This window comes from Streptopelia decaocto, assembly GCF_964273445.1.
Source record: "Streptopelia decaocto genome assembly, chromosome: 2".
NCBI lineage: Eukaryota > Metazoa > Chordata > Aves > Columbiformes > Columbidae > Streptopelia > Streptopelia decaocto.
In genome coordinates, this window is record NC_138655.1 from 82,804,401 (window position 1) to 82,816,417 (window position 12,017).

Genomic DNA, 12,017 nt, shown 5'->3' on the forward strand with positions numbered 1-12,017 from the left:
TGTTGGTCCAGTTGGCTTGCAATTAGGTGTTAGTGAAGTTGTTCTGCCTGAAGTTTAGAATCATGTTCTAGAAAGGAATTCTTGTTATGGGACTTCGAATGACAATTGCAGTTGTTAAAATTAGTGGTTTCTTTGGTGTGGGGTATCTGAAGGCTTTATATCAAAGTGTCTAGTGAGTACTTGGAGAGGCACTTGTATCCCTGGTCAGTCATCATATCAATCATTTGTTGAAATTAACATTACCCTAAATCAGAGGCTGTGGTCCAGTTTGGGTTCTGGATTAAAGATGGGTGCTTTTGTCGATTAGAAGTTTAAAGGAATCAAAGTTGCATAAATGACCTGTGCTAGAGGTCTGAGGAGCACAATGCTCCCAGTGAAGAGTGCACATCACTCATGGCTTCTATTAAAGGAAGTTGCAGAAAATATAATTTCAGCGCTTAGGGAGTAGTTCCTACAAATGCATTAAGAACATCCTACAAAAGTTGTATGACACTGGACTTTTATTTTCCTCATTAAAGGTGAGCCATGTCTTTCCATTCTGGCCGAGGATGTCCCCGTGGTCAAGGGGGACCAGGAACAAGAACTTCAACACAGACCTACCGCCCTCAGAACCTACGGCAGCTTCACCCACAACAGCCCTCCGTACAATACCAGTATGACCAGCAAACTGCCCCTCCAACAACCTATTCAAACCCTCCGACTACTGGTTACATGCCTCCCAGGCCAGACTTTGTGCCCTATCCTCCTCCAGTGCCCCCTTCCACGCAAAATCCCATCAGCCAGTGTCCTGTGAGGCCACCATTTCCGAACCACCAGATGAGGCAGAGCTTCCCAGTGCCTCCGTGCTTCCCTCCTGCTCCTCCGCCTGTGCCAAATCCGAGCAATGCTCCTGTGCCAGGAACTCCTGCTGGGCAAAGCACCTTTCCGTACATGATGCCACCTCCCACAGTACCGCATCCTCCTCCCCCACCAGTCATACCGCAGCAAGTCAACTACCAGCCCATGTACTCCACAGGGTATTCACAGCAGTCTTTCCCACCACCCACCTTCAATAGCTATCAGCACAACTCTGGCTCTTTTCAGAGCAGCGCTGCCAACAGCGGTGGCGGCAGCAGCCACTTCCGGCACACGGGTCAGTACCAGGGAGAGAAGTCGCAAAGTGATCGGCGGTCCCCAGAGAGAAGCAAACACTATGACGACCACCGACATCGTGAACACAGTCACATCCACGCTGACAGGCATCGGTCCGCTAACCATGGGGATCGTCGGGATCGAGGCCGGAGTCCGGATAGGAGGAGGCAGGAAAGCAGTCGGCACCGGACAGATTATGATAGAGGAAGGATATCGCCTCATCACAGAAGTTACGAGCGTAACAGGTAACTTGAGATAATCTGTCTGCAGAAGGAAAGCTGTCATTGTCCCATAGTGTTTGTTTGCATCAATGTTTTTCCTTCACCCTTGTTTTTCCCTCTAGCGTGGAAGGTTGTACTTGGGTCTGATGGAAAGAGCTACTGTTTTGATGCCTTTCAGGAGCACTGTTTATACCTCACCTTTGTGATCTGGCAGATTTGTTTCCCTTGTCCATGGAGACAGTTGAAATCAAAGAAGCTCTTGTTTGAAAACTGAGTGAATGACTGAGTAGTGCTCTAGTCTCATGGGTGCTTACCATAGAAACTTGTGCATGTGTGGCATGAAAGCAGAGCTGGCACAACTTTGTGCAAAGACTGTTTTCAAAGTTGAACCTTGCAAAAGGTTAAACCCCAGCTCTTCAAATTTCAAGATTTAGGTACCAGAATCAGGGTTTTGGGTGTTATTTGAATTAGGTCTTTCTTTGAATAAGTTCTGTGTTTGTAGAAAAACAGAACCTGGGGGGTTTAATAGTCTGATAAGTGCACATATCTAATCCCTGCAGTGAGGTGTTTTAATGCAAAGCATGTTGCTCGGCCTTCTTCATCCTGCTCTGTCCTCATCCTTGTGGGAGACTAGCACAGATGTGTGCAGGCTTTATGGGACCTCCCAGAGGATGCTTAGACCTGCCTGTGTGATTCTGTTCAGGGTGAAGGCCTCAGCAAGCCAGTCTGTGATCTCAAAAGAGGACCACAGTGAAAATTAGAATACACCAGTTAAAAGAAATAGGCAAGTTGTAGGCTACGTTGACATCTTATGATTCAGATGGATTAGTGTGGACTGCTTATTTTTGGATGTATAACGAAGTGTGGTCTCACTAGTGCGGCGTACAGGGGAACAATCGCTTCTCTAGTCCTGCTGGGCACACTATTGCAGATACAAACCAGGATGCTCTTGGCCTTCTTGACCGCCTGGGCACACTGTTGGCTCGTACTCAGCTGGCTGTCAGCCAACACCTCCTGATCATTTTCCGACAGGCAGCTTTCCAGACATGCTTCCTGGAGCCTTAAGTTGTGTGATCAAGTTCTTTATGTGTATGCACAAGTTGAGTTTTGTAGATGATATTCGTAGTTTCAGCATGATGCAGAATTTCTGTGTCTGTCAAGGTTTTTGTGTGTGCTTGAGCTGGCTGTCAGGGAGGGCTTGTCTGAAACACTTGAATGACTGCTGGGCTTACAGAGCTATTGTGCATGGAATAGGTTTTCTTTCCCTTCCTTGAGGCATTAAGAATGGTTAAAGATACAATAATCTTACCCTTTGCCATTTGTAACAGGAGAAGAGCAAGAATGGCAACAATTCCTGTGATGAATGTATAGAATTTACCTCTGTGTCGTATGAATTAACCATTGTATTGAGATAGATAGCTTTATGACAAAGGCGGAGGAAACAGGTGACTGTCTTTTACAAATTCCTTTAAGGTCAGCATTAAGAATGCCTGGGTTTTTAGCAGCCAGCACTTGTGTGTTATTTTTGCGTAACATGATCTCAGCCTGCTTCTGTGCTCCTTTCAGGTGTGGAATGTATGAAATACCAGATTTCTCATTTAACTTATGTTTTGAACTCTCCAAGGGAGCGGGAGAGGGAGAGGCACAGACACCGTGACAGCAGAAGATCACTGTCACCAGACAGATCCTACAAGAAAGATTACAAGAGAGCAGGAAGGTAAGGAAGGTTACATTTGGTCTCTTGTGTATTTGGGGCTTTGCACATCCACACGTGTCAGTTTTTGTGTATGCATGTATCCATACATGCATGTTTTGAAAACCAGAAGAGATGAGTGTCTTAAATGTATAACCATCTACTTATACATACAAATGTCAGTTATCTCAAGACCTTGTAGAATTAGAGACAGAATTAGCCTCTAGAGAGAAGGCTTTGCTGCTGTGTCCTAAAGACTTCCTCTTACATCTGCTTCCAGTCTGTAAAGTACCAAGATAATTTGAAGTCATTCTATGTTTAGATCTTCTTTTAGGAGCTTTTTTTATATTTGTGCTCCTCTCTTTCTGAATCTTGGATAGTTGAAATCAGTGCAACTTCATTGACTTTGTAGTTTTCCCACATTCAGCTTTTGAAAGCATTGCAATATCACAAGTTATGTGTTCAAAGGACTGCCAGAGTTAGAGTAACATAAGCAGTGTGACTTCTGTATAATCCTCCTAATAAAACCCTACTTCTTTTTTCATGCACTTTGTTTGTGGGCTATGTATTAAAACTTCTTCATATTGTAACTTCTAGTTGTGAGTGATGTGACTTAGTTTTTAGTGATAAGTTTTCAACTTCAGAACAGAATTTAAAGAAAATAATCTAGAATGCAAGGAGGTATTTTATTTTTATATATATATATATATATTTCATCCTAATTCTTGAATGAGATTTAAAGTACAAAAACACTTCCATTTTAAAGTCATTTTTGTAGGAGGTCAGAACAACAAAATGTTCTTTACATTGCAAGTTAAAAGCAGGAAGAGGCAATTGGATTTTACTTTGATTTATATGACAGAATGATTTACTGATCTGAAACTATTTGTTTTTCATTACAAAACTATCACTATTAAAATAATAAAGGTAATTGCTTTTGTCTACTTTCTCCCACTAAGCCGTTCTCCAAGCAGAGAGAGAAAGAGACCGCGATGGGAGGAGGACAGAGAAAGGTGGTCTGAGAACCAGAGCTCCAGCAAAGAGAAAAACTATACTGCTATCAAAGACAAGGAATCAGAGGAGAATGCATCTGAAAAAAATGAAGAGGAAGATGAGGAATTACTTAAGCCAGTCTGGGTTCGCTGTACCCATTCTGAAAACTATTATTCCAATGACCCTATGGATCAAGTGGTATGTTTGTGAGAAAACTCTCAAATTACTGTACATAGTCCTTTATGTGATTACTTGATTAATGTGAACCTTTCAGTAGGATCATGTTTTGCGTCATTTAATCCTTCTCTCCTCCCAACCATCTCAGTCTTTTAACCCTGCTAAGAACTTTATTAGTTGGTATTCTTCTCTATTTTCATCAGTTTCTTCTGTTTTCATTCAGATTAGTATGTGGAAGAGGGGTACCTTTTTGTCTCTAGGAGTGAAGGTTTTGTTTTTGTTTTTTTTCCTGTTATAACCATACTTGAGCAAAGATGTCTCAAGCACCATGTATTGCCACAGCCTTGGAGAAATTTTGTACAAAAGGAGCAAGTCAGGATTCTTTGTACTTGACAATAACACTTGCTGGTGGAATAGTATTGGGGGGGAGGTTGCTGGTGGTTTTTTGTTTTGTTTTTTGTTTGGTTGGTTGGTTAGTTTTTGTGGGTTTTTTTGTGGTTGGTTGTAGGGTTTTTTTGATAATGACAGAGAGAGTGAATTCATGGTGATTCAAAGCAGGCAACAATATGAGTTGAGTTTTGTGTTGTTTGTATGTGGCAAAATTCTTTTAAATTGCAAAAATACTGTCACAGGTCTCTCTTTTTCTTCTAAGCCTCCTAAGAATCAATACTGAGCTGTACTAAAGATGCTTAGCCATTGTTCTGCTTTGTTAGGCCAAAGGTTTGATGATAATGCACCAGCAAATGAAGTAATATCTCTGTTAATTCACCTGATGAAGCAAGTAATGGTATGCTAAAGCCTTAACAAATACTTCCATGTTTTGTTGAACTATGCTGAGATCTGTCTTCTCTCTCTCTTTTCATTGTGAAACACTGGTGCATGTTGTGTTCGTGTTCTATTTTAACACTTTTTTTTCCTGTTTTTTAATTAACAGGGTGACTCTACTGTGGTAGGAACAAGCAAGCTCCGAGATCTGTATGAAAAGTTTGATGAGGAGTTAGGAAAGCGACAGGCAAAGGCCAAAGCAGCCAGGCCACCATGGGAGCCACCAAAGACAAAGCTGGATGAAGACTTAGGTAGGCAGAAATGTTGACAAAGCTCTGCAATGGAATAGTCTGTAGTTAACCTGGTTTTGGAAGTTGTGTGTATTTAATAATGTTGGTAGGTTAATCTGTGTTTCTTAAATCCTTCCCTTCTATTGCATATCCGTGGTAGTTTTACTGTTGCTTTTGACAGAAATAGAGCTACATTCTTTACCCAGGAAGCCTAAGGGAAAATGGAGAGTATCCAGCACTACTGTATGCTAAAGTCTCTTTCGTGGCATGAAAGTGCCATGAACAGAATCACATAGACCAAAGCATGACATGCAAGAGGCTTTGAGGAGCTCCTGGTCTTATATTTCTAAAAAGGAAGCAAGAGTAGTGATGATAAACTGATATGGCTGCTCCTTATGGCACTGACTTCATCTTTCTTCTGAATTGTATTTTGCTTGTGCAACTCTGCTTACTATAATCTTGGGCAGAAGTATCAGTTTTCAAAACACAGTTTGTCTGCCTTGTCATGCATCACCCTTATGGATCTTCTTGCAGTGAAATATGTCTGCTAGTCGTATCGGTTATTGGGTAGATACTGGTGAATTAGCAGGTCGTAGTTTTGATAGCAATTTGTTTACTCAGAGGTCAGCAGAAGCTATTTTTCCTGCTTTGTGAGAACTGTTAGCTTTTCTTTCTATACTTCCAGCATTTTGGTGTTTCATAGTGTGCTTTTTTCAGTCAGTTGCATTAGTTCAATAAATAATTGGGTATATCCAAGAACATATATATTTCAATATATTTATATATAAATATTTATATATATTTAGATACTCCGGGCCTCCTTTTTAATTGATACTTCATGTTTGCTCATTGAACTGCTTCAGACTGTCATATCTGAGCTTAGTAAGTCTTTAAAAATCATATCAAAAAATTCTGAAGTTGAAATACAAGTATATAATGACATGGTCAGATGCATGCTGGTGGTATAAAAAGATAAAATAAAGATGAAAGAAAAAATTAAATACAGATTACAATGTTAATTCACTATTGTAAAGGAAACACATTTTTGTTTTTTTAAACAGTGGATTTGCACATATTCAAAATTCACTCAAGAATCATTAACGAAGTTAACTGTGGGGTTTTTCAGGAGGTACATTTTCATGTGGATGAAGCAAGGATGGAACTCCTACATTCAACATATCTGTGTAAAGCTTCTCTTACTCAGATCTCTGCAGAAAGGGTTCCTTACTGCTCCAAGCTCAAATATGACAGAGCCAAGAGCAACTTCTCTGTGTTTCTTTTTCCACTCTTTTTGGAGGACTCAAACACTTTGCCTCTGCCCTGGCCCCCTGGGCTGCCTTGGTGGCTATGCCAGCTTCTGCTACAGCCAGGCTTCTGGACTGTTGTCTTAGTACTTAAATAAATGCTGTCTATGAGAGAACTTTTAAAACTCAAGTGTTTGTGAATATTTGTAGGGAATATGTGTACATGCTTATTTAGAAATTCCTGGATTTTCTTTCTCTCCCTCATTTTCCTTTTAACTAAAGAGAATCTTGTATTCAACAAATGCATATATTTTAAACCATACTTTCACAGTATTTCGAAAGACTGTCAGTGTAGTAATAAGTTTTCTCTGAAGTCAGAAGTTACAAATGGAAGAAATGTTGTATCCCTTCTTCCAGTAATAAACCTTACTTGCGTCATGGTATATATCTTGGTTATGAAGGCACTTTTTAAATTGGAGCTGAGGTGATCTGTGGAAATGAATGACATCACATGCATTAGAAAGGGAGTCACTTACAAGTATTATGGGAGGTTAGAGATATGTGAGATCAGGCTCTGTGTGGGTTTTTTTTGTTTTGTTTGTTTGTTTTAATTAAGTCCAGACACTTACATTAGCTTGGCAATACCACAAAGGAGACATTTTAACAAGTTAAGAACATCTGCTGTTCCTTTTTTTTTTTTCTTTACCATTGTATTCGTCTCTGATGCATCAGAGAATTTGTTTCAGTTAATACAAAGGAAAATGTCTTAAAAAGGAGGAAAGCTCACAGAATAGGGCTTCCAAAAAACTTATGACTGGGTTCACTCAGCTAGTAGTTCTAGGTTTTCTTCTCGTCTGTGACTTCTAGTAGGTGGTAATGGATTTATTAGAAATAATTGATTTTGAAAAATTAGTCTAACAGTACTTGTTCTGTAATAATTCTATACATATATGCTGTTTCAAAACTCTTAAATAGACAGTATTCTGCTACAGACAAGAGCATTTTTAGGTAAAATGAAGCTAGACATAAGCACTTTGCTCATAGCAAGCAGAATTAACTTCTAAACAAGAAGTTCTGTTTAGCTCATACTAGTGACCTTATGTGTATTCTTTTTATTTTCTCTCTTTTTTTTTTTTGGTTTGTTTTTAACTTTACAGTAATACTTGTGTTGGTATTACCTTTGTAATCCTAATGTCAAGTAACTGATGCTGTTCTTCTACAACTGGTCAGTCGTGCTCCCGGACAGCCAAACAGCAATCTCCTGCATACAAGCAGATGCATTGGTTGCAGGCATTTAATATCCATGGCACGTGCAGTCATTTTTAATTAAAAATGCAGTTACTGTCTCTCTTCTCATTTGTGTGAATGTCATGCACAACTTTAATAAATTTCAGTATGCAACAGTTAGCCATGTCATGTTATAGAATGCATTTATCTTGGAGAAGAGTGTGTGGAAGTGGTTTTCAGCTGACTTTATTTCCCCTGTGTGAATCAGAGAGCTCCAGTGACTCAGACTGTGACTCTGAAGATGACAGCAGCTGCTCTAGCAGTTCAGATTCAGAAGTTTTCGATGTCATCGCAGAAATTAAGCGTAAAAAAGCACACCCTGATCGTCTCCATGAAGAACTGTGGTACAATGATCCAGGACAGGTATGGTGAGAGGAAAAAGTGCCTTGTGTCTGAAAGTCATTCTTCCCTGTAGACCTGAAATGCTGCATTGTTGTCAAACACACTGACATTGTTCAGTACACATTTTTACTCCCCTTTTCCCTTTTCTCTCTCATCTTGTTGAAAGCACCTCACTTTTGATTTCAAGAGTGTGGTTCCAGCTTGTGAATCATGGGGATTATTCAGCTGGAAACATGTCTGACAATGTTAATAAAACCTGAATTGCTAACAGTGTACTAGTGCTATCCTCTTAGCCCTGAGATAAAGGTACACAGATGAATTCTGGGATGGAGAAAAGGCAGCATGTTCATCTCCATAACAAATTTTTCACCTAAAAGCTCTCAGCTCATAATGATAAATAATGTTTTAAATATGCAGTTAATGCTCCTAATTTCTTGTCTAATGGTGGTTTTGTAATTGCATGGAGATTATAGTTCTCATTAAATGTAACTGTTAAGCTCATGAAGCATTGTTTTGAATGCATACATTGCACAGAACACTGGTTTTTATTTGCAAATATGCCGTCTTCATCTTTCTTACTTAAATGTTTTACAGTCTGTTCTAACTCATTGTCAAATGGCACCTCAGTAAATTTATTTTTCTGGCACTTTGTGTGATGCATGAGTTTAGCATGCAACAAATCATAATGCCAAGAGATACTGCAATGCTGATGGTTGCTGTGGTAATTCAAAGGTCTGTTGAATATTCTATTACAGGCTCATGTTTATGCTTCTAGTTAAAAAAAAATGACCGAACATGGCTAGCTGTTTTTATTTGTATGGAAAACAAAATTAGCAAACTGTTTAGATATTTAACTGAAAAAATTGTGTAGCTCTTGGGCACACTTCAAAGTAATGTAGCTGTTAAGAATGTTAGCTAAATAAAAAGTGGAATAACTGTGGGAATGATAGATTCAGGAATGTGCGGTTTATGAATTTCTTGCTGAAAAACTTTCATTCCCAGAGACTTTCTTGAGACTGACCCTTCATCCTTCTTAAAGGGGTTGAAATCAGATCATGGTGAGCTTATCAATGCTGTAATACTTCTGAGCAGATTTTATTTGAAAATGCTTGAAGTTTTCCTAAGTATTTATCTGGTATGCCAGAAGGCTTTCTAACTATCACTGCATAAAACAGGAATGATTGCCATGCATGCTGGCACATACAAGTACACTGTCTGACACAGAACTAGAATTTTAGGATGGACCTTCCCAACTTTCAGTCGGAGCAGTGCGCTTGTTATTTTGGATAATCTCCAGCAGTGCTGGCTCTTGCCAGAAAATAAATTGTAAAAGCTGATGCCACAACAGTGGTCTTTTGCTTACAAGTGTTATCTGCTTGTTTGTGTTGCCCTTTTGATCAGAGAAAGTTAGAAGCCATTGCCTTAATTTATGTAAAATTGTGATCTTTCAATATCATTTCATCATCACTTCATGGTTGCTCTTCTGACTTTTTTTTCCATGAGCTGTGTCGTTAGGGACAAGGTAGGTATGTACCTTACTTGGTTTTCAAGTCTTGGACTTTACAGGTGCTTCACATCTCCCTCGGTTTCCGTCTGCGCATTTAACGTAACAGAGGCAGTTTAAGTGCTGAATAGTCCTAAGAATTAAGGATGAGATTTTCAAAAATAAGTGATGGTTATTTTAATAGCCTCAGTAGGCCTTTATTTTTGGGGAAGTGATGAGCAATTTGCTATTGACTGCATTTTTAACTCTCTTTTTTTGTGGCTATATAACCCAGTGGGGAAGTATGATTTTACCTATAAGCATGATTCAGTTTCATTGAGCCTGTACTTTCCTCCAGGGTCTCAGAGTGTGGCAAAAAATGTGTGAACAAAAAGCTGTCATGTCACTCTGTTGTTAAGATTGCATGACTAAGTTCCCAAAGGAGTCGAGAAATGTTTTACTTCTTACGTTCCTATGTGCTGTGCCTGTTCAAAGAAATTAACTGAGCTTAACATTCGGAGAATTAACATCAAATCTAAAAAGTTGCATCCCTCTGCCATTTTTCTAAGGACTCCATTAACAGCAGTTTGGTGGTTCTTGCTTCCTGAGGTATCTTCACACTATTTGTTGATGATGCTCTGTAGACCTCCCATGGATGCTGTGTCCATTTTCAGGCTGCGTATAATGGCACGGGAAGTTCTGCTAGTTTTTGCATTGCATTATAGGGTTGTTGAGTTTTTCTAAGTCTAAAAATAATGTTTTAGTTCTTGGATTCAAACTCTGAGAAACAGCATTAAAGCCTGAGCTTGGGAACTTCATTAGTTTCTCTGGCTTGGTTCTGGGTTTTCTTTTGTTGGGTTTCTGCAATGGGCATGATGTTAGGAGCAGAAAGCTTTAGGGTGTTGCAGTAATTGATAGCCTGCATTGAACTTGGTCATAAAAGTGAAAAGCACTGGCTTTATACCATGTGCAGTGGCCTTTTGTGATATAGCTATTTGATGCACCTATACAGAATAATGCAGTGGATATTTTTTCCCCCTTCTTTTTTCTGATATGTCTGCAGGATGCATTTGAAGCATTCTCATTACTTCATTAAAGTAACAAGGAAAATTGTCAAATGGTCTGCTTTGCATACTTCTTGTGGTAGCCTTGTAACATTGCAGAGGGCTTGATCAGGGAAGGGATTTCAGTCAGTGAACTGAGTGAAACTGTTTGAACATGGAGATTTCAGCATGTAAATATTTGCATGTGCATATTTAGGATCTGAATCTAATTTTAGGCAATGTGCTGGTTTTTATGTATAAGAAATTGAAAAGATGTATGTGATAGCATAGTACAATTCTGCTGAGAGCGTTTTTCCATCTTGTGCTTCTGAAACAGTGATGAAGTTCTAATGTTGTTGTGCAGTTTTCTTACATTAGTCTATATTGTTTTCAGTTTTACTGGCTTAAGAACATCCACTTAATCTAAGCATGGCAGGCTTTTAGAAGCTTCAGCACCCCGGGCATTAAAACCAAAATAGTTTTCCAAAACCATTTTTCAATAAAAACAGAATCCTATTTTGTTTTTGACAGATGAATGATGGACCTTTGTGCAAGTGTAGTGCTAAAGCCCGACGAACAGGCATAAGACACGGCATTTATCCTGGTGAAGAGGTAAGTAATTCTAAGAATTGCAATTATGAATACAAACTTGCTGCTGTAGACTCATACTTGGGATGATTTGAGGGGGTTTTTTCCATGATTTACAGGCTTAGTAAAAACTCCTGTGCAACTTTATATATATAACCTCATATTGAAAATGCAATACTGGTAATGAAATCTACCTGAAAACTATGGAAAACTTTTACTTCTATTTGTTCAGTTCAAGGTTGTTTTTTTGTTTTGTTTTGGGTTTTTTTGTTTTGTTTTGTGTTGTTCGTTTTGTTGTTGTTGTTGTTTGGTTTGGTTTGGGTTTTTTGAGTTTCTGAAACACAAAACCACAATTACATTAATAAAAAAGAACTTGTTATTAAAGATCTGCCATCTTTAAGTGGATGAGCATGTTATGAAGGCCCTCTTTGTGAAGGGATTGCTTTAAAAGGAAAAGTAAATAAAATAGTAATTCTGCTGTGACAGAATCAGGAAGCCTGTCAGGAGGTGTTCTTGCTATAGCACTAGAGCATGTCTGTACTGTACACAGTGCTCTCTGTACACTCTGAAACAGTTAATTGGTGATTAGAAAAAAATGGCTTCATCAGCATCCTGAAACATATTTTATAATGACTGCCTTTCTTTTGAAAAATGTTGTGGAAATAATATTTGATTATTTTTCTTTAGAAGTATTCATTTGTGCAGATCATGCTCCATGATCAGTATTGTTTCTGGAAAGAAAAACAGTGCTTGGACCACC

At 38.9% G+C, this 12,017-nt stretch overlaps 1 protein-coding gene across 3 annotated transcripts in view; it reads left to right on the forward strand.

The window, feature by feature from the left end:
• Positions 1-12,017, forward strand: part of DROSHA (drosha ribonuclease III) — a 72,894-nt gene that overhangs the window by 2,196 nt on the left and 58,681 nt on the right. For all 3 annotated transcript variants that reach the window (XM_082047118.1, XM_082047117.1, XM_082047119.1), the window contains 6 exons: positions 519-1,376; positions 2,977-3,069; positions 4,005-4,236; positions 5,150-5,291; positions 8,010-8,164; positions 11,201-11,281. In XM_082047118.1, coding sequence (XP_081903244.1) covers positions 526-1,376; positions 2,977-3,069; positions 4,005-4,236; positions 5,150-5,291; positions 8,010-8,164; positions 11,201-11,281 — 1,554 coding nt within the window. In that variant the 5' untranslated portion in view covers positions 519-525. The remainder of the gene's footprint in view (positions 1-518; positions 1,377-2,976; positions 3,070-4,004; positions 4,237-5,149; positions 5,292-8,009; positions 8,165-11,200; positions 11,282-12,017) is intronic.